Source organism: Mus caroli, chromosome 17 (genome assembly GCF_900094665.2).
Source record: "Mus caroli chromosome 17, CAROLI_EIJ_v1.1, whole genome shotgun sequence".
NCBI classification, from domain to species: Eukaryota; Metazoa; Chordata; class Mammalia; order Rodentia; family Muridae; genus Mus; species Mus caroli.
The window spans coordinates 54,722,800-54,746,015 of record NC_034586.1 but is presented as its reverse complement, the minus strand read 5'-3'; the positions used below and the strand labels follow the sequence as shown (position 1 = coordinate 54,746,015).

Genomic DNA, 23,216 nt, shown 5'->3' with positions numbered 1-23,216 from the left:
CCTTTCTTCCCTCATCAAGGTAGTACTCTAAGATTTTGTGTACTCTGATGTGCCTTTCCAAAAACTCCCTTTTATCTCATACCTTCTGTTATCCAGGTTAAGCATTCTTAGAAAACATGTCTCTTACCACTAATATTGCAGAACACCTGGAGTGGTCCCAGTGGCCCGCTGCCATCAGAGTCAACATAGAAGAACTCAGCGGTTTTCCCTCTGTGTCTGTACACCTCACAGGACTGCTCATAGATGGCTGGAAAGACACAAAGGCAAACTCTACTTGATTTTTAATATCCCTCTGAATGAGTAAGTAGCATATACTTTAGCCCACTTTCACCTACTTCTCATACTTCTTCTTTTCCTTCCTGTACAGTCCCAAGAGCCTTTACAGCTAAGCATTCTAGTACTTTGCAGAATTGTGCCATATTTTAGTTCCATTTCTGTTGCTGTAAAAAAAAATACCCCGACAAGAATGTAATTTAAGTGAGAATGGACTCCTTTTAGCTCACAATTGGAGGTCACAGACTATCATTCTAGAGAAACCATAGTTTCAATAACCTGAAGAAGCCAGTCACCAGTCTCTCTCACTCTCTCTCTCTTGCCAGAGGCAAGAACCACCAGTCTCCTCTTCAGAGAGACTATTTGTGCAGTAACAGAGGCTCATTAAGCAAAAACTTACAAGTCTCTGTAAATTTACAGGTATCCTGTTCTATCTACATAGAGAACCCTGCATAGGTCAATGTAACATAGTAAATCCCTATTTCAATAGGTAAAAAGGAGAGTAGAGTATCTGGCCAAGGTGGAATTAAACAACGTAGTTGTGCCAGGTTAGTCACTTGGCCTTGGGACTGAGTTCACCTTAAGACATACTAAGGACATGGAAGTACCTTTACTGGAATAATTCATAGAACTACTTTTTTTTTTTGTAGTTCCTCTGAGCTAAGCCATTATGAGGTTCAACTGCACATGGCTCACTTTCTGAATCCTTATCTATTGTTGCACAGACGATTGGGAATCCATGAGGAAGAGGGTAACACTGGACCCAGTCATAGTGGCAACCAAGATCAAATAACAAGTGAACTGCATACGTAGTTATCAAAACATGGAAGGCATGACTATTCTTGAGGAAATGAAGACTTGGTTTCTTTATAAATGAGAAGCAAAGATACTAGCTATGATTCAAATTCAGAAATCGTAAAACAAAATAAACATAGTAAAAACGAATGAAAAAGAAGAAAATAAATGTTAATGAAGAAACACGGTAAGATATCAAATGGAAACAAACATGAATATCAGAAAATATTAATATAAAGTCACAAAATGGAGAAAGACACAGAAGCAGGAAGTATCCTGTAGGAGAATCACAACACATTCTGCTGTGGAGAAACTGAGTGCATAGAAGAAAATAAAAAAGAAGTTGTTGGTAGGGCTTGAGAGATGGCTGTACTGGAGTGCTTGCAGGAATGAAGACCTGAGCCTGATTCCTAGAATCCATACACAAAGCTGTGTGTTCCAGTGTGTGCCTGAAATCCCAGCTTAATTGGAGAGCTCCAGGTTCTGTGTGAGACCTTACCTCAAATATAAAGTGGTGAGTAACTACATAAGATATCCAACATTACCTCTATCTGCACATATAATTTCAAATACAAACATATTCATAAACAGGAACACATGCAATATCACTGGAAGTTTGGGGGAATCTCTTTCGGTCAACAGATGATACCAGGGAAATAAAGATCTGCTCTTTCATGTCTTAGCTTCCTTCATAAAATAATTCAAGAATGGACTTAATTGAAAGTTTGAAAAGAATTTTATTAGAATTTAAAAGAAAATTCACAATGCAACCAAAGCTGGAAATCTTAGTAGCTTCTCAGAGGAGGAGGAAGGAGAAAATAAATAATAATTAAAAAGTTTGAGTTAATAAAACATAGAAGTTAGCTACAGGTGGCAGGTAGCTCCATGATAAGAAGCAGAGTTTCACAGAAACAATAAGTAAGCTGGGTAGCAGGAAAAGCATTTTAGGCTCTAATCAATATCTAATAGAGAAAGACAGATGAGAATAAAGAGGGAGAGTTTATTAGTCAGAAAACAAAACTTTCCACAGACACATAAAACCCTTCAGGCTCCTCAAACTATACTAGGTTGTAGGGATTCTAGAAAAGAGAACCTTTCCTAAATAAAGTAACAATTTCTTCTTTTATCTATTTAGCATAGCTTAAGAACCTGCCTTCCTGATGTCCCATGGCCAGATGATTAGCCAGCCCAACCATGTTAACTCTTGACAACACAATGGTGTATCTTCAGCAAAAAAGTAGATTCCATTTGTATGTATACAAAGATACTTTGGAGATAGCAAAATTTGTCTAGATTAAAAACAGAAACCAGTAAATCCTGCATTGCTGTTGAAGGGTGACATGTCAAGGCTCTTCAGGAAAAACTGTACCACAAACAAGGCAGATGTGTAGTGTGATCAGGCAGAGTAGACTTCATATCTCAGGTAAATAGTCTGAGTACAGTTCTGGCGGAGAATTTATTACATAAGGTACAATTCAAACGTCCTTGTGATCTCTCATTAGACATAATTGTAGCATTCAGATGATATAATGGTTTTATTGAGTCCTCAGTGTTTCAAGTACCAGTGAGCTATATAGTTTTGCAGGTTCAACATTTATATTCTTGCTGTAAATCTATGGAAACAAATATGAAACCTAGTTACGCGCATGCGCGCTCACATGTGTGTCGTGTGTGTGTGTGTGTGTGTGTGTGTGTGTGTGTGTGTGTGTGTGTATGCATGTACTAGGTAGAGATTAACATCAGGTATCTTCCTCTATTAACCTCCTTACTTCTGCCTACCCCTTTTTAAAATTTGATGTGGACAAGTCAAGGAGTACATGTGAGGTCAGAGGAATTCTGGGTGGAGTTTTACGTCTTCTATCTCATAGATACTGAGGATTTAACTCAGATTGTTAGACATGTTGGTGAATATCTTAAACCTCTGACCTTCTCAGCTTGTGAATCTTGGTTTTTGAAACTGAACATGAAGCTCACCAATTTGGCTAGACTGGTTGGCCAGGGATCACGAGAGAAGCACCTTCCTCTGCCTCCCAAACACTGGGATTATAAGATCAGGCCACTATGCCTGAGACTTGATTTTGAGTGCTGGGAATTAGGACTCAATTGCTCATGATAACATGTCAGGCTTTTACCAGTTGAACTGTCTTCTTTGTTTCTCAGTACATATTTTTAAGGCCTTAAAATGTTTCAATTCTTTTTAGCATGTCTATTATTATCCTTACACAACTCTATATAAATATACAAGAATGTGCACCACAATAATTAATTTCAAAAGAGGCCATGAATTTGAAATAGAGCAAATCAAGCTATATGTGAAGGTTTACAGGGAAGAAAGGGACAAGATAAATGATGTAATTATAATCTCAAGATATAAACAAAATAATTTTTAAAATGATTCCATGCTACTTCTCTTCTTCCTTGTGGTTTTCTGTGTATTAGAGGATTTACCCCATGATTGCAATCAATTACAGATCTACATGTGTACACAAATAAGATCCAATTAATTCTGTTTCTGAGTTAATGTTTGTGAAGTTACTAAATAAATGTTCTTGAAGCATCTTATTTAGAAGATACATATTTAATTAAGTTCATAAAACCCCAGAGTCAACAAAGAAAAGAAGTGTTAAAATGAATGAGAATCTCAAAAATCATTTAATACGTTGAAGGAATCTCATTGAAATAAGCAGTTTTTGATTTCTGAGGCCACAAATAAATTTCAAAAGGCATAGCGACATGTCAATTTGTGATATTAGACCTCAAACAAGGAGTCAGAAGGTGCTTCAGTCTCCTGGGCTACAGTGCATCAAAGGCATTGTGCCAGCCAGATGACCCCTGATGAATTGAAAAATGGCAATATTGGTACCTACTTCTAGCTTCATATATATATATATATATGAACTATATAGTATATAATATATAGCCTATACTATAGACTATACACATACTACAAATGGAGAGCCTTATATAGGAAATGTTTGTTACCTAGAAGGATATCCTGAAATTTGACAATGTAGCAAGTCAGTCTATGAAACACATAGTTAGCAATCTTAATTGTGTGCTGTGGTTAAAACACAAATATAAAAATATAGGAAATACATATGCATTTATTTGTTCATATCTAAATAAAGTCCTGCCAATTAGAAACATGAAAGCAAGTGCACCTATCTTGATGCTGTGCTGAGAGGAATGTCAGTGGCATGGCTTCAAAGACAGTATTCCTTGGACTATATTTGTTAGTGGCTCCAAATGCTTGCCACTATCCTTGAAAACCATTATTCCAAAGGTGATCTACGACATCAGACTAAAAATACTACTCTAAAACTTGCCTCACAAGAGATTCAGTTTAGACCGGAGGGAGTGTTCAGGCACTGAGAGCATGAGTTGCTCTGCAGGGGCCCTGGTTTTGGTTCCTAGCACCCACAATGCACAGCTTCCAATGACCGATATCACCAGGGTCAGAGAATCTGACACTCTTCTGGTCTCTGTGGGTAGTTTTGTACTCATCAGGGTAGCAGCATCCTCTACTCAAAATAAACACCAGCTGCTGCCAGATGTCAGGATGTTTCCTCGTTCTTTTGTCATCTTAACTTTTGTGTTTCCAGGAATCTTACTTTACAGAGAAGCAGCAATAAGGAACTCTGTCCATCAAGATCCCTTTACACCTCGGGCCTTAATAGACCTGAGTCTGGCTAATCATTTTGCCATTTCATGCATTTTTATAAGTGACCTTTGGAGGATGACAGCACTGAGTTCCACATCACGATGGCTGAAAAAGATAGGACCTCTCGGAAACAGACATGGTCACAGAGGGAAACAGGACATATCACTAAAACAAGACACTTTACTACTGTTTGGGGATGATGGTATTTATGTAAAAACAAATAAACCAAACAAATAAACAACAACAGCAAAAGCAGACTCAAGGACTTAGATGATAGCTTGGTTAGGAAGATGTTTGCCTTGCCATCATGGATAGGTGAGTCCTATCCTCTAATTCCACAAAATAAGATGGGAATGGCAGCATTCATTTGGAATCTTAGAATCTGGAATTGGGAGAGGTAGAAATGTGGAAGTGCCTGTAAATCTTTGGCCTGGCAGCCTAACCAGATCACTGAGAGTTCTTACACCAAAAATCAAGGTGAGCAACACCTGCAGAAGGACAGGCCAGACTGCTTTCTGATTCCACAGGTCCTCCTATACACATGTAAGAGATCATACATAACTCTCTTATACACACCACTCTAAATGAGGCAAAGAAATATATGCACCCAGAAAAGCTGTCCCCTGGCAACTGGTTGTCTAAGGTCAAGGACATTCATTTGGAAAATGGCCAGACACCACCCACATCTTCACCTAATTAACAAAACTCATTCTTCCAGGACATCTCCTATTAGCTAAGACACAGAACTTAAAAAAAAAATTAAAAGAGAACCTTAATACATTATTTTCTCCCCAAATGTTTGCTTTCTGTAAGTCTATAGAAGCAGGGCCTGGATTTTTTTTCCCTCTAAAATGGCTTTTCTATTTTTGTAGATGTTACACAAACCAGAGCTGTGAGTCACTGTGGCCATACCTCACATGGCGGCTTCGTTATATGATGTGAAGAACATATGTTATTGAAACAGTTTGCTTTGCTTTATATATTGGTTTCCATTTGTTATGAGGTCTACACGTGCTAGGGATTCAGGAATATTGGGCAAACATGACTCCTCCTTCATGTCAGAAACAAAAGCAAGGCCACTGAGAAGAGAATGAAGAGGGACAGCAAGAGCAACTATGGCTCCTTTTGAAGAGTGAGGGCAAAATCCAAATGTGGTAGTGCGTGGTTGTAATCCTAGTGTGAGGAGGCAGATGTGAGAAGATCCCTGGGACTTGCAGCAGGCAGACCAGCCAAGTGATGCACTCCTTGCTTGAAAACACTAGTTTGACCTTTGACTTCCATACAATCTCAGATTTTTGTGCTTACACACCTTCACACATATGTTCATCTATCTCTCTACATGTAAGCACAAATCTTTATAAAGAGGTCTGACTGGATGCACAGGTAGTTCCAATGACTTAGGAGGCTGAGACAGGAAAATTGCTTAAGCTGGGTATTTAGTTTTGAGCCTTGAAAACAGGAAGGGTTTACTTTTTTGTTTGTTTTGTTTTGTTTTTTCAAGACAGGGTTTCTCTGTATAGCCTTGGCTGTCCTGGAACTCACTCTGTAGACCAGGCTGGCCTCGAACTCAGAAATCTGCCTGCCTCTGCCTCCCAAGTGCTAGAATTAAAGGCATGTGCCACCACTGCATGGTTGGGTCTACTTCTTAAAATAAAAAATACAAAATTAAGATGAGAAATGAGCAAGAATATTTTTAGCTACACTATGACTTAAGATGGACTGCTCTATAGCTAATTGAAGACTTGATAGTTGCACATCTCATAATTCAAAAATCAAGCATCAATGAATTTATGAAATTCTTAGGCAAATGGATGTATCTGGAGGGTATCATCCTGAGTGAGGTAACCCAATCACAAAAGAAGTCACTTGATATGCACTTACTGATAAATGGATATTATCCCAGAAACTTAAAATACCCAAGATACAATTTGTAAAACACAAGAAAATCAAGAAGAAGGAAGACCAACGTGTGGATACTTCATTCCTCCTTAGAATAGGGAACAAAATACCTATGGAAGGAGTTACAGAGACAAAGTTTGGAACTAAGACAAAAGGATGTACCATCCAGAGACTACCCCACCTGGGGATCCATCCCATAATCAGCCACCAAACACAGACACTATTGCATATGACAGCAAGATTTTGCTGAAAGGACCCTGATATAACTGGTTCATGTGAGGCTATGCCAGTGCCCGACAAATACAGAAGTCGATGCTCACAGTCATCTATTGGATGGAACACAGGGCCCCCAATGGAGGAGCTAGAGAAAGTACCCAAGGAGCTGAAGGAATCTGCAACCCTATAGGTGGAACAATATGAACTAACCAGTACCCCAGAGCTCATGTCTCTAGCTGCATAGGTAGTCGAAGATGGCATTGTCAGTCATCATTGGGAAGAGAGGCCCCTTGGTCTTGCAAACTTTATATGCCCCAATACAGGGGAATGTCAGAGTCAAGAAGTGGGAGTGGGTGGGTAGGGGAGCAGGGCGAGGGGAGGGTACAGGGAACTTTCGGGATAGAATTTGAAATGTAACTAAAGAAAATATCTAATAAAAAAATCAAGTATCAAGGTGAATAAAAATGACATAATCTTGTTTTCTAATTTAATGCAAAATCATGGTGATAAGATAGCCTTATATGTAGATATGATTGTCATCTAAATATCCATTTTAAGATTACACAGGGAGGGATAGAAACATAGATTAGTTTGTAGAGTACTTGGCTCACATGTGCACACCCAGGGGTTCTATTCCCAGAACTCATTAAAGTAGCATTGTGTTACATTACTGTAATGTCAGCACTGGGGATAGAGGCAGAGGATCAGAAACTCAATGGCATCTTTAGCTATATAGCAAGTTTGAGGGTAGCCTGAGGCTACATGTGACCCTGTCTTAAAAAGTAAAACAAAATTCACAGAAAGTTTTTGCAGTTCAGGCCACAGGGCACAAAAATAAGAAAGAGAAGACTGTCCAGAATTAGGAGAGAACAATGGGAAAAATGCTATCCTTCATGGAGCTGAAGATGTAAATCTAGCCCTTTCATTACCATTGGTGCAATGGTCACCTTATGAAATCTATCTCATTGTTTTTATAATACCAATTATTAATGCCATAGTTTTTAATTTATACCAGACCAAGTTTAGGATGTTACAGGACCACTCACCCTCTATAACTTTTTAAGTTTCAACTTTGCAAAGAAATACGAGAAGAACAGGGTCATTTTCTGAACAAATATATCAATCATCAGGAAACTACCAAAAATCTCCACATTATACATAGAAAGGCCAAAAATTGAGTTATAGCTAGGGCTATAGTTGGAGGTATCTGTACTTTCTATTCAAGCATAAATACTTGAAAATGAACACCAGCACCCATGTAAAAACTTACAATGCCTTGTAAGAAGGTGTGCATGAAGGTCAGAGAGAAAAATTCTGTTATCTTCATTCAGAGAAGTAGCTGCTCCTCTCTTGGCCAGATTCTGCCTAAACTGGTCTCTATCTCAGCTTACTGATACTCTCCAGCTAGAATCATGTAATTTCTGTCATCTTAGAGGAAATGTTATCTCACTATTATAGAATTCATGGATGTTGAGGATAGCTCCATCATTACCATGCAGCTTGCATGGATGCTGAGGACAGCTCCATCATCACCATGAAAGGTGCAGATCATTTCTAGAGATGAAATGGCAAAGCTCACTCTGTGATCTCACAACTGTGGTGTCATAATCAGCATGCAATGAAGACGCTAAGCAGAGATCAGGACACAAAGAGAAACCTGCCAACACAAGTCAGGAATATTCATTCCAGATAACTCTAATTTTCTTCTCCTCGTTGCTTCTACACAGTCTATTCAATCTGAAGCAAATGGACATTGTCTTTGGTTTTGTTCATTCTCTGTTTCATAGATAACTTCTTTAGATATAGCTCAATAGCAATGAAGTTAAGAACAGAAGTCATGGAATATAGCGTAAAATAGAAAATTAAGTTTTTGCAGCTCATGTTTTCAAGTGTTGTTTTGTTTGAGTCAGTGTCTCACTATGTAGCTCAAGCTATACTCAATGTCCTCCATATTAGTCCTCTTGAGATCTGAGACAGTGGCTCTATAATACTACATACCTGACTCAACTAGGGGAGCTTTGTATAAAAGTCCTGGAATTGGAATTGCTGACTAAGAGTTCGTGTAAATATTTGAACATGTGTATTACAATTTTTCATGGATGTGGGTATAGATTTTTATAAATGCATGTGCAATGTGTGAATACAGAAGTGTGCATGAACATATGGAGGCCAAAGGTCAATATCAAGATAACATACTCCCGGGACCTCAAGATCATTTCTCTCATTGTCCTAGGTTCATCAATTCAACCTAAACTGGCTGATCACTGATCTAAAGAAGTCGTCCTGTTTATGTTTACCAAGCACTGAGATTCCATGGGCACATAAATACTTCACTATTTACATAGTACATGGGTTCTGGGCTGCAAACATGGACCTTATGCTAGAATGCAAGCACTGTACTTTTGGGGGTATCTCACTAGCCTAGTTATGATTTGTATAAACTTGCTTTTTAAATACTATTTTAAGTTCTAGTTTGTTTTATAAAAGGACACTAAGAAATAATTCCAAACTTATGCACTCATATAAGTTCAGCACACAGTGTTAGATCACAGTCAGCTCTTACCTTTTTTATTCCTTGTCCATGTTTCAGTTTACCCAGCATGACCTGAGCAACTATTGCTTGAAAATGTTCCAGCCTACAATATAGGCGGTGAGTATCTAGTCACTTGGGTATGAAACTAATGTTCAATAAATGTTTGGAGTAGTAGGTATTCAGCAAACTCTAAGTGTCCTTCCACTATCACATGCATGAAGCCGTGTATGCTCCAACCAGTAATAATATCACCCTTTAGTAATGATAAAGGATAAGCCAGACTTTCTATTATCAAATAAATGGACATATAAACACATACAATGTGACAGAATAAACAGGAGCAGTTTTCAGAGGGCATTCTATTTACCCAGGATTAGTCTCTGTCATTATTGTGAGGCATCTCAAGTAAACGCAGAAGTTTCAGATAAAGCATAAATCAACGTATTTTGAATCTGTGTATCATAAAGAATTTGTCTTTGTTGTCCCAAATGGATTCGAGAATTCCTAGATTTTGATCTACAAAGAAGACACTTTACAATGCAAAATGTTTGTCTGTCAGCTCTGCAAGTCCCGTGATATTTGATTAAGTGTTTAGCAAATGAGCCCTGAGTAAAATTTTAGGATGGGTAAGAAGTTATATTACTAGGGTGCCTCAATGCATATGACACAGGAAGTTTATGTCCAGAGTAAATGCTAAAATTAAAACATAGTGAACCTGGAACTTCAGGGTACCTTTCACTACTTGGAGAGTTCTAGGCCAGGGAAAGATCCTATCTCAAAAAGCAAAGTAAATAACATGTGTAGAATAACATCCAGAGCTGTCTTCTTGTCTTCATACAGACTCTTGCACGTGCACACATGTATACACACCACATACACATACGCATAAACTTGGAATCTATGTCACATAGTTAAGCATAGACCATAGGAGAATTAGAAACTGTCAAACAGGATGTTGAGCAGCATGCAGTAGTTTCAGGTCTAACTCCTGCCAAGCACATGGAACATACATTAATAAGCCTTTCAAAATTGTGTGAACTATGTAGTGGTCAATGTCTCCTGTCCATCTTTCGAAGTGCTATTAAAATCTTTCTTCCCAGCCCCCTTATGGGGGCTGTCCTTAGTTGCCAAATTGACTATACCTGGAATTAACTTAAACCCCCAAAAGGTTTGTTGTTGTTATTTTTTTTTTCTTAGTTTGAAGTAGTAACATCTACTTTCATTCAGTATTTTTGAGTTAGGAAGTTATTTCTTTAATTCAGATCTTTTGATCTGAGAAAATACACAGCACTGGGAACCTACTCTTCCCAAAGCTACTCTGCACTACTTTTTGCAGGGATGGATCTAAGTCTTTATCCAAACAAGCAGAAGGCCTTGTGGTTTTCTTGGTGCCCAAGGATCTTCACCTTCTTTTGGGTTTCCAGACTGTTGATTTATTTTCTTTTGTATCAGAAATCAAACACATTTTCCTATTAAGATATGGCTTCAAAATGCTGAGCATTCCCATAGGTCTTTATGAATTTCCATTTTGACTTTCAAAAACACATGCAGTCCAATCATCCAAGATTTGGGACCTCATATAGATCAGGCTGACCTTGAACTCATAAAAAAGACAGGGATGACTTTGAACTTTCTCCCTCTACCTCTGAGAAATGGGATTAATAGTATGTTTTTCATTTAATGAGTTACATCCTCAGCTCTTGGAATAATTTTAAGGGAAATTTAAAGCACAAAGAAATTTCACTACCTCCTTTAATAAGTGTTTCATCTCCTATCCCCTTGTCTGTAAAACTGTCACAGCTGAGCCCTCTCCCCAGCCCTCTACAGAGCTCTTAAAGTGATTGTTTTATGTTGCCATGCTAGGAAATTGAAAATTAAAGAGCTTTGATTTCTTAGTTGAGGAATTACATAGGGGAATCTGAGTGCTTCCTTTTACTCTCTATGTTCTAATTAGAGGACTGTACTGTTTTTAAGCAGAAAGAAACATGAGATTTGAGACTCTTACAGAGACATTATTTCAAATTTTCCCTTTTTCCTTCTTTTCTGCTTGGCTTTTATCCCCACCTCACAATGATTTCCATCTATGATTAAAAGAAAAACTAAAATGATCTTTGCTGATGAAAAAGATGAAAACCAAAGTGGTTCAGAGAATTCTGAGAAATGAAAAGTTTAAAAGGAACATTGCTAGTGACTGATATCCTGGTTGCCACTGCCTTCACAGGGTTAAAATTTACCATAGGTCACACAGTTAAACCAGCCACCCTCAGGCCTCTTCCGGCTCTCAAGAAGTCCTCATCTACATTTCCTAAATCTTTATAATAACAGATTCCTAGTTCGTGTGTGTGTGTGTGTGTGTGTGTGTGTGTGTGTGTGTGGTGTGTGTGTGTGTGTGTACAGGTTATGAAACTAGGAAGGAGACCATAAGAGGGAGAAAAAAAGGTAATGAGGAAGAGAGATAGATGAGGACATATGGGAACATGTGACATATAAGTGGGATAAAGGCTGTGAGGAGAGCATGCAAGAGCAGAAGACGAATCAAGGGGATGGGGAAGAATACACAAAAGGTGAATCAACCGAAACAAATCTAGAGTGCTACAATGAACCCAACTATACGTTGGTTTTGTCATTGCTGTCAATTCAGCAAATAAGCAATTTAAGACATGAAAGGGGGAGTGGGCTCACAGCGGGATGGTACAGTTCATCATGATGATAAAGCCATGGTAGCTCGAGCATAAAGCAGCCAGATACTTTTTGTCTACAGTCAGGAAGCAGAAAGAGAAGAGTACTGAGGCCCAGGTTGCTTTCTACTTTGCTATTCTATCATAGACTTTATCATAGGGTTCATTAGATGGGTCTTTCTATCTCCTTTAACTCAGTCTAGACATTCTGACAGAGCCATAAATTTTGATTAGGTTCTGTCAATTTGACAAGAAATATATGAGCATATATGCAAATAAAAACATAAGTACATAAATCTTTGAAAATCAGACATGTCCTCTGGATACAACAGCATGTTTCTTATATTTTCCCAACCTTCACAAACACATCCTGTGTAGACTTCCTTCTCATACAGGATACCTTATAACTATACTGTTATGAAATATGTTGTGTTATCTATAAGACTATAACCACACATGCAACATACATTCACACATAAAATTGTGTACTGTACAACATGTCAGACAACAATGGACTGCACATGATAATAGTTAAATAAAAACATAATGCAGATAAAATAATTAAATCATACATCCCACCTTACTTTGGGAAATATTTTGAAGCAAACACCTTTACTTCAAGATAATCACAAGATCCTACCCTGGTTTATTTTTCCAGGGATGTGCAATATTTTGGTATAGAAATATCTGCCATTGTATTGGTTTCCAACAGTTTCTGTAGAGTAAATGTTGCAGTGTTTTGTAACATAGACATAACCATGCCTACATACAACATGCATCCCAATTAAGTTATGAACTGCTTCCACACATTTGTAAGTGAAAATATCATATTGTTATGATAAAATTGGCATCTTGAGTCTATATTACTTAGGTAGATACTGTAGCTGACTATACCTTCTAAGTTTGTATAAGGTCACTGTATAGAATACATGCTGCAATCAAATGGCCTGAGAAGACAGTTTTCAAATGGCATTCTCCTAATTAAACAGCTCATGGATCTAGAATATAAATATAATTGTATCCACAAAGGTACAGTTCTAGAGATTCAGATCCAACACATAGATGTGGAGATGAGACCAGGACACACACAACATACATAAACACACACATACACATAAAAAATATAATTTTAGTTTTAAAAATTTAGCTGGGCAGGTGGGGATGGCACTGCTTGTGGACGTTGTACATCGTGGTGCGCACTAGGCTCCGCACCACGATGTACAACGTCCACAAGCAGAAAACACAGATACACATACAAAAAATACCAAAAAGAGAGAGAGAGAGAGAGAGAGAGAGAGAGAGAGAGAGAGAGAGAGAGAGACTACTTCTTCTAACACCTTAATCAAGCAAGCACTACGCAGAGTAGAAACTGGGACAAGAAGATATAATTTTCCACAAGCTCTAAAATCACATGCTCAGTATCACTCTTAAATGATCTTAGTTTTCTCAAGAAAATTTTCAAATCAGCCAAAATTTCAGTAGATGACAACTAATATTTTTGATTTTGCAAGCAAGGCACTGTTAATAGGAGTGAAATTTCCTTGAAGCTTGTGGATGATAATTTGACAATATGTAACAAACTCACATAAAACCTTTCACCTGCTAAGCACTTCTCTGGGAATTCTATACCTACAGATATAATTTTAAGTGTATAAAGCAACATAGGTCCAAGTGCTCAAGATTATTCATTGTGATTTCAAAATAGTATCTCTGTGAAAAGTCCACCACTTAGGATTTCATAAAGTGAACTATGATACAAACATGCAATTCAATTTTTGGCAGTTGATAAATGAATAAAATATATGCTACTCTCCAAAACGAAGCTTTTGGTTAGATAAAAGAGACTGGTAAAACACAAAATATAAAATGGCATGTGTGATCCAAATGTGTGTATGTCTATGTATTTAAGAAGAATATATAGACGGAAGACAGGGCTAGAACTGGGGGGCCTTCACATGACTTGCCACACGCTTTTATTTAGTTAGCTCCAAATTTTAATAAGTACATTGGAAAAAAGTACAGGGCCTGGAAGTTTTATAGAGTGTCAGCTATCTGCTGGGTTGTGGTGAGCTAATAACTTCAGTTTAAGAGTTTAAGAACAGACTTGAAAACACAAAATTGTGTCCAAAAGGAGTAAATGAATTCCAACAGCATGAAACTCAAGAAGGAAGACCAAAGTGTGGATACTTCATCCCTCCTTAGAATGGGGAACAAAATACCCATGGAAGGAGTTACAGAGACAAAGTTTGGACCTGAGACAAAAGGATGAACCATCCAGAGACTGCCCTACACAGAGATTCATCCCATAATCAGCCACCAAACACCGACACTATTGCATATGTCAGCAAGATTTTCCTGAAAGGACCCTGATATAGCTGTCTCTTGTGAGGCTATGCCAATGCCTGGCAAATACAGAAGTGGATGCTCACAGTCATCTATTGGATGAAACACAGGGTCCCCAATGGAGGAGCTAGAGGAAAGTACCCAAGGAGCTGAAGGGGTCTGCAACCCTATACGTGGAATAACAATATAAACTAAAAAGTACCCCCTGAACTTGTGTCTCTAGCTGCATATGTAGCAGAGATGGCCTAGTTGTCCATCATTGGGAAGAGAGGCTCCTTGGTCTTGTAAACTTTATATGCCCCAGTACAGGGGAATGCCAGGGCCAAGAAGTAGAAGTGGGTGTGTAGGGCAGCAGAGCAGGGGGAGGGTATAGAGGACTTTTGGGATAGCATTTGAAATGTAAATGAAGAAAATATATAATAAAAAAGTAAAACAAAACAAACTCAAACAGGTACAAGCTGACATTTGAGATCAGTGGCAGACCAACTTTGTAGCACATATAAAACCCCAAATGTACCCTTTAAACGTAATCAGATGTTAATATGTGTAGAAATTAATTATTCTGTGGAAGTCATATAATGGGTTTTTATTTAAGAGACTTACAGTGCAAAAAGCATGGCATGGACACTTCTTCCCTGATTGCCTCAATGCCTGATACTGACAGCTTACAGAATGGGCTACATTGCCACTGTTTGAAAAAAGCATTGTGTCAGGATATCCAAGATCAAATTGTTAGCACAAAGGAGATTTAACTTTCTCAGAGAGGCAAAGGATGGTGTAAAAGTTACAGAGGCATGGGATAGAGGATGAAGGAGAAGGGGAATGGGAAAAGGGCAAGGGGAGAAAAGGAGCGAAGGAAGGGTTAAGGGGTATTTGTCATGGGGAGGGGGAAGGGGGATGGACAAATGACTGTCTTTGGATAGAAAAAAGATAGTTGTGGCACATAGAAAAATGGCAGTTCATAAATGTACAAGGGAAATCCCAAGGTAGAATGAGGTGTTTAATTTTACTTGGGTGTGTTAATTAAGTGAGTGAAAGGGGATTTTCATTAGTAGATTTTAATATATTGGTAGCTGGACCTTGGTAGTCAGGCTCAGGAGGAGGGTTTAGCCAATATGGAAATAGACCTTGGTCTAGCTTCAGAAAAATAATCTAACAGCTTTTAACAAGAGCAAGGGAATTGTGGAGAAAGATCTGGCCTGACAGAGCCATGTTTGACACAATCAAGATGGCCACAGTCCCTTCAGCCATAATGAGAACTCTGGGCTGGGTCATGAACTGTGTTTGGAGGTCAGCACCAGAAAGAAGAACATAGCCCTGAGGCCCTGGTTAATATACTGCCTACCAGTTCCAAGAAGGAGACTAGAGGTCAGCTTGTCCTGACTGACCCCAGAGGAGCTGCTGGTGGGCAAAGCCATTCATATTAAACTCACCATAGGACAAAAAGACAGCAGAAATAGTGTCCTACAGTCTCTTAAACTTCCCAAACTCTAAGGTCTACTTCTCAATGGGGCTATCATGGGACTAACCTTTAAGACATGGGCCTATGAGGTGGGGTAATAGGGGTACAAACTAGATCTGGGGCCATTAAATTCACTTGTTTAATGTCTTCAGTCATAAAAGAATAATATGAATGAATATTGCTTAAGAAAGACACTGGCTTTTGAACAAGGTTATAACCAATTTCCCCCATTGATAATGTGTGTGTGTGTGTGTGTGTGTGTGTGTGTGTGTAAACAAATCCACATCAGTTTTTTTTTCCACAGTCCAACTTGTGGTTTGAGGCAATGCCTCTAACTTTACCTGGGACTCATCCATTGAGTTGGACTGTCTAGTTAGTGAGCTCCAGTCATCTGCTTGTCCAGTGCTAGGATTGAAATCAGCACACGCTATCATGTCTGCCTTTGTATAGGAGTTTGGAAGATAAACCTCAGTCTCCTGCTTGTGTAGCAATTACTTTACTGGCCCAACCATCTTCCCAGACTACACCACATAGATTTTAAATAAAGGATAAGAGAAAAAGAGCTGATCTTTGTGCAATACTACACTATAACCAGTGTCACTATGACAGGGCTGGACAAGCTTAAATGACATGGCTATAAAAAGGAGTGCCAAGGCATCTTTAGCTGCAATGTGTGATATTTTATGGAAGCATAGTTGTATATAGTTGATGTGAAGAAAAATGTGGCCGAGGTGATATATAACTGAGTGTGAGTCTCATGTTTCAACCTGGCATGAATCCTGCACCCAGGTACTTAGTGCATCACTAATTTCAGTATGGCTGAAAGGGGTTTTGTAGATGAGATTAAAATATATGAGCAATGTATTTTATTTAAGTGAGGTTATGTGGGAAATCTGGGTGAGTTCTGTGCTATCATCAGAAAAGCCTGATGTGGAGCTAAGTGTTCCTTGAAAGAAATATTGCCAAGCAGTTCAGAGATGTATCAGTCAGTAAACTGGTTACCTAGAAGCATGAGGTTCTGTCTCCAGAATACACCCAAAAATCTGGATGTGGCAACATGAGTTTGTAATGCTCATTATGGCAGAGACAGTGAGGGGCTCATTAGTAAGCCAGCATAGTCAAATTAGTGAGGTCTACCATGGCAGGGATCCTATCTTAAAACAAAACAAAACAAAACAAAACAAAACAAAACAAAACAAAACAAAACAAAATTATGGACAGTTCCTGAGAAACAATATACAAGGTTGTCCTCTGGCCTATAATCACACATACACACACACACACACACACACACACACACACACACACACATGAACACACTAATGTACATGCACACATGTACAATCATCATGGATCTACACACACTCATACATATATAAAAATATATATACACAGTCACACACATATCCACACATGTAAGCACACACATTCACACTGTCATATACATACACATTGCACACACACACACACACACACACACACACACACATTCACATAGTCATACTGCATACTAACACATATGCACGTGTGCACACACACATATGCTTGTGTACAGACATATGCATGCACACACTGGCAAAACATGCATTCCCATGCAGTACACAGGAATACCCATGCAAGTACATGCACATATGAACATTCACAAGCATATACATGCATGCCCACACGTAGGCAAACAAGCATGCACACACAATAACATACTTGTACACACATATGTTCATACCCAATTCACTCTCTCCTGCACAAACATGTATACTCACATGGACACACTAGGCATACATACATTCCCACACATTTCACTACACTGATGAAAAATAGTCTAAGCTCCTGTCCTGGAAATCCTTTTCCATTTACATGTCTTTTGGATTTCAGACTTGCCTAAATAGTTCCTATAACCATCCAAGTGAATTATACTAAATCTTTTAATACATATTTCTGTTAGTTGTTCCCTTCTGACTAGTATCTGGTGTCTAACAGCTATAATTCTCTCCAGTAATAACTCGAGATGATTCAGGCCAGTCCTCCTCCTGCCTACGAACTCCATCCAGCTTCATGTCCTTTGGGTTCATGATCCTTCCTCATGTTCTCAAACTGTGTAGATCACACTTCTGCTATAGAGTGGAGCTCATTTTCAACACTTACATACAATTTCTTCCTGCCTAGCACTTGTTCTTTGTTGACTATCTATATGTAAGCCATGCATTTTATCCAACTGTATTTTTCCAGACATAGCCTTACATTCTTCTCAGTGAGTGTCATAGCATTTTATTCCACAGTCCTTAAGTTTGAAGCCTTTGACTTTAAGAATCAAGTCTTGAATTGCTTGAATGTCATACATAATTCTTAGTCTAACATTGGGACCAGTATCGACCCATATTTGTACCTGACTGATATAAATGTTTGTTGCACAAGTGAGTGATCTTAAGAGAAGAAATGTTTATGGGAATACAAGTTGAATGGAAATAAATGGCAGCAGAATCATAATAAAACCTCAAACAAGATAAAGTGTAGAATAAACATTGATTAGTGATTTGGAAGTCTGTTACTGTGATTATAACATTATAATAAAAAGCAGACTATAGTAATTTATAAAAATAACAAATTCTGACTTCTGATAAATATTTTTAAGCACTTTCTAAGTCCAGAAACTTCAGGAACTGTCCATTCTACCTGCATATATGTTTGGCTAGAGACGGGTATGAGAGTTGTGGGAAATAGAGCAGAAGAGATAGCTCAAAGTATAAGAGTGTGTACTGTTTTTGCAGAGACTAGAGCTCAGTTCCCATCCTCCATGCTGCTCACAGTTGCCTGTACCTTTAGCTCTTAGAAATCAAACACATTCCTCTGGAGTTTGAAGATGCCTTTCCTTACATGTATGTAAACATACACAGACAGATATTTTGAAAATAAAATAAGTCTCCAGCTTTTAGAAATGATAGTTTTCTGCTTGTTTGTTTGTTTGTTCAAGATAGTGTTTTACTGCATAGCCCTGGCTGTCCTGGAACTCACTTTGTAGACCAGGCTGGCCTCAAACTCAGAAATCTGCCTGCCTCTGCTTCCCACATTCTTGAATTAATGGCAATCACTACCACTACCCAGCAGTCTTCTGCTTTTTATGATTCCCATCTTAGTGTATACTGGTCCCAGCTTCAAATCCCAGTGTCACAAGAAAAGAAATCTAAACAAGCAATGGCTTATCATTTAAAAGCACTGTCACTCTTCCAGAAGACACAAGTGTAGTTCCCACTATGCACTCTAGGCAACTCACAACCACCTGTTGCTCCTGTTCCACAGATCCTGATGCACTGTATGATGGCACTTGTACTCACATGCACATATCCACACAAATACACATACAAATACACATAAATATATTTAAAAATAAATAATAACCAACTTTCAAATGTAAAAATAAAAATTGTTTATCTGTTTCATAGACATTATGTCCTCCATCCTATCTGTGCGATCTACTATCTTACTATAATGCAATAATGGATATTGTTGCTACTATCACATTTAGAGGAGAGGGAAGGCCCCCAGGCTCAACTCAGAATAACATCCTGTGATTCAGTTAGGTTATTACTAGAGTTTTGAACTGAAGCAAACATCTTTGTTTTTAAATGCACCTCATTTTCAAGCCATATTTTATTTGAAAACCAAAAGGAAAGCGGTATGTTTCCCTGTGTGTGTCTGTGTGTCCATATATGGGTGCAGAGGCCAGAGAAGGATGTCCAGTCTCTTGTTGTCACTCTACATCTTGGCCTCATTTCCTTCAACATCTCTAACTGAACTAGGAGCTCATGAAATTATACCTGGGATAGCTAGCCAATAAGTCTGAACAATAATCCTCTGTTCTGAAATCCCTGCTCCTTCCTCTCTTGGCCAGCAGTAAGGTGTTGCAGGTGACTGTGGCAATATCTGTCTTTGTGTGTAGGATGTTCAGATATACAATCCTTCAAAGTTGTGTGGCAAGCACTCTTCCACTTTTAGTCACTAATCTGTCACCATGTTCTACATCTTTTGAATATCTCCTAATGATATGATTAGGAATGAAGAACTTATGAAGTAGACACCAAGGAACATGGACCCTTTGTCTGATGGCTCCTAATCTCAGGCATCCCTTATCTGCATATGTACAAAGCTATTTCTCCTCTGATGTCCCATTAAAACAACAGGCCATACTGAATTCAATTGTTATCAGACAGAAAATACTCAGCTCCTTTTACAGCTTAATGTCAGTGAGGAGGAAAAAGAGGATGATTACCAGGGTCTCCATCAGCAAATAAGTCACCAGCAGAAAATTTCTGCTGCTTCAAAATGACTTTGAAAACCACTCTGCTGATGAACTCAGCTTCATGTCCTGTTACAGCATTGGATGATTCAATTTCCCTTTTATGTTCTCTACATATATTATCAAAATGTACTGTTCATACTACCATCTTAAAATTTGGCAGTTCTACAGCTATATCAACTGGAGGATGGTTTATAAGCCCCATTGAGAATTCATGGGAGTTAATGTGGAGAGACTTAAGAAATATTCTTTTGAATGACAAGCTAGAGCTTCAGGCATTTCAACCATTTAAAAGTGGGATGTTTCTGTATATAGTGGACAAAGAAAGCAAAACATGGGACACATGACATTGTCTTTACTTCCATCAGGATAGAACATGTAGGAAGAAATGCCAAGAGAATTTGTAGCTCCATTCCCATAGTACTTTTGTAATTGTTTCTGGTTTTTTCCACAAACAACTTTCTAAACCTAGTGCTGGTTTTAGGAAACATACTCAATACAACCCAATGCTTCTGATGCCAAAGAACAAAAGAAAGACAAATTATTTCATTATTGCAACCATATGTGTATATAGGGTGAAAGGGGAGTGTAGAGGTAAATGAAAAAATTTCCTGTAAAACAAAGTAAGACCTAGCAGGAAGTGGCAAGTTGAAATAAGGCCAAAAGACAGAAAGAGGGAAAAGTCCTCACTATGATCAAGTGAAGACATGTGGCTCAAAAGCTGCTAAAGAGAGGAGTCACAGAGGCTACAACCTAAAAATCCTCACTGCCAGAAGCTGACAGCAGAGATAATACCCATTAGAATGAGGAAAAGGGAATAGAAAGCTGGGTAACTTGGTGAAGCATGATGATTTGATTTTGATACCCAGAGCCCACACACACAAAGTTGTGCCTGGTTGTTGCCCTAGCAGCATCAGAGACATGTACACCCCTTATAATCCCTGCCCAATTGGACCAATGTGTTGGCCATTTCCTGTACAAAGAAGGTAAATGGCTCATAAGTAATGGGACCCAAGTTCTCCAACCTCCAAATAGATATGATTACCTAAATACACATGTACATATACATACACACATACAAATGTCAGTCAATGAAGAATCACTGAACAATTTGAAACAACACAGAGATATAATCATGGTCACTTCAAGGTAACAACAGGAAGTGGAATTAAAAATTACTTCTAGGGCTAGAATACAGCTTGCTCTGCAAGCATGAGGAACTTGGATTAGATCCTTCAAACCAATTAAAATCTGGACATAGCTATGCTCAGTTATGTGTGACTATAATTCAAGTGATGAGGGTATAGAGACAGACACATCCCAGGGGCTTGGTGGCCATTTATTTTATATGAAAAAGTGAAGTGAACTCTATGTCCAATGAGAGACTCTATTTAAAAACACAAAACAAAACAAAAACAAAAACAAAAAAAAACAATAAAAAACAAGGTAATGAAATTCTGAGAAAGTCACCCAAATCTAAACTCAACCTCTTGCCTCCACATCAGTAATCATGTGATCTTGCCTCCACATCAGTAATCACACATACACACACACACACACACATACATATGCCTGCATGTGCATTCACACACAGACATCAACACTCTGGTAATTTACCAAAAGCAACTAATCTAATCAAGAGAATACTGTATCCAACTTCTTTTTGGCAGGGCCATTATAGTCAGGATTTTGCCCTTGGTTTTGTAATTGAATATCCTTGGTTCTCTATTCTAAACTGCTCTTCATCTTATTCTTTGCCTTTGTATGAAAAAGAACACATGACTCTCCTCAAGATTGCAGTGTGGACAACATGATGTAAATGCAGAAGAAACCACATGGAAGGGCTATGATCAGACTTGTCAGGAAATTTTCTTTTTTTTTTTTTTTGGTTTTTTTCGAGACAGGGTTTCTCTGTATAGCTCTGGCTCTCCTGGAACTCACTTTGTAGACCAGGCTGGCCTCGAACTCAGAAATCCGCCTGCCTCTGCCTCCCGAGTGCTGGGATTAAAGGCATGCGCCACCACGCCCAGCGTCAGGAAATTTTCATGCCCACTGACTTAGGAATTTATCTCAGTAGCGATAGGGGTGGATTCTATTGTTCTTCCCTAAAATGTGGAATCAGCAAGGCTCCAATTAGAAGAAGAACTTGATATAGGTCATAAGGATACTGTACTAGAGAACTACAACCTACTACACACATTCTTAATGTTTTCTCTGAACTTTCTACAATGTCAAAATACTTTCCAATGTTCAAATTGAACAGACTGAAAATTATTTACTTGATTGACAATTTAATCAATGGAGTAAGTCATAGTTTAAAATGAAATTAATAAAATATTGATGAGAAACAACACATCTTTGACCCCTCAGAATTCTTTGGTTTTCCTTTTTTTCTGGTTGAAAACCCTCATGGTTCACATCTGTGATTGCTTCATGGGGAATAAGAAGGAGCTTCAGACACACATGACTTTGAAAACTAGCATCGTGTTTGGGCCTATTGTGCTTTTAAGTGTTAACAGAGCAAACAATGGGGTGAAATTCTTAGTGTTCTTTGAACCATAGACAAGGGATGGACTATGTGAGTTATAGAGATATTGTTCTGGGAAAAGAAATCAAAAAACAATTTAAAAGCTGGTTTATGAGTATTAGGAGATGGGTACCAGGAGCAGTAGTTGATATGCAAACATATGGACTTGCACTTACATCTTCAGCACCAAAACAAAATGACAAACATATCACACATGCACATGTAACATCAGCATTGGGGTATTGACTAGAGTATCTCTGAGACATATTGGTTGTCAGCCTAGATCTAGATTCAGCAAGAGACCCTGTCTCAAGGAAATAAGGTGGAGAGTAATGGCAGAACATCAGATATCCTCCTCCAGATTGTGTACCCAGACACATATGTACAGATGGGCAGATACACATGTGCATACACACACACACACACACACACACAGGAGAGGGAGAGAGAGAGAGGGAGAGAGAGAGAGAAAGAGAGAGAGAGAGAGAGAGAGAGAGAGAGAGAGAGAGAGAGAGAGATTAATACAAATAAAAAAGAG

The 23,216-nt window shown here is 38.4% G+C and overlaps 1 protein-coding gene across 1 annotated transcript in view; it reads right to left on the bottom strand.

Annotated features, from left to right (window-relative positions):
- LOC110312287 (contactin-associated protein like 5-3) overlaps positions 1-23,216 on the bottom strand; it is a 579,184-nt gene that overhangs the window by 210,130 nt on the left and 345,838 nt on the right. Inside the window, exon 13 of the mRNA XM_029470910.1 lies at positions 128-247. Within this exon, the coding sequence (XP_029326770.1) occupies positions 128-247 (120 nt within the window). The remainder of the gene's footprint in view (positions 1-127; positions 248-23,216) is intronic.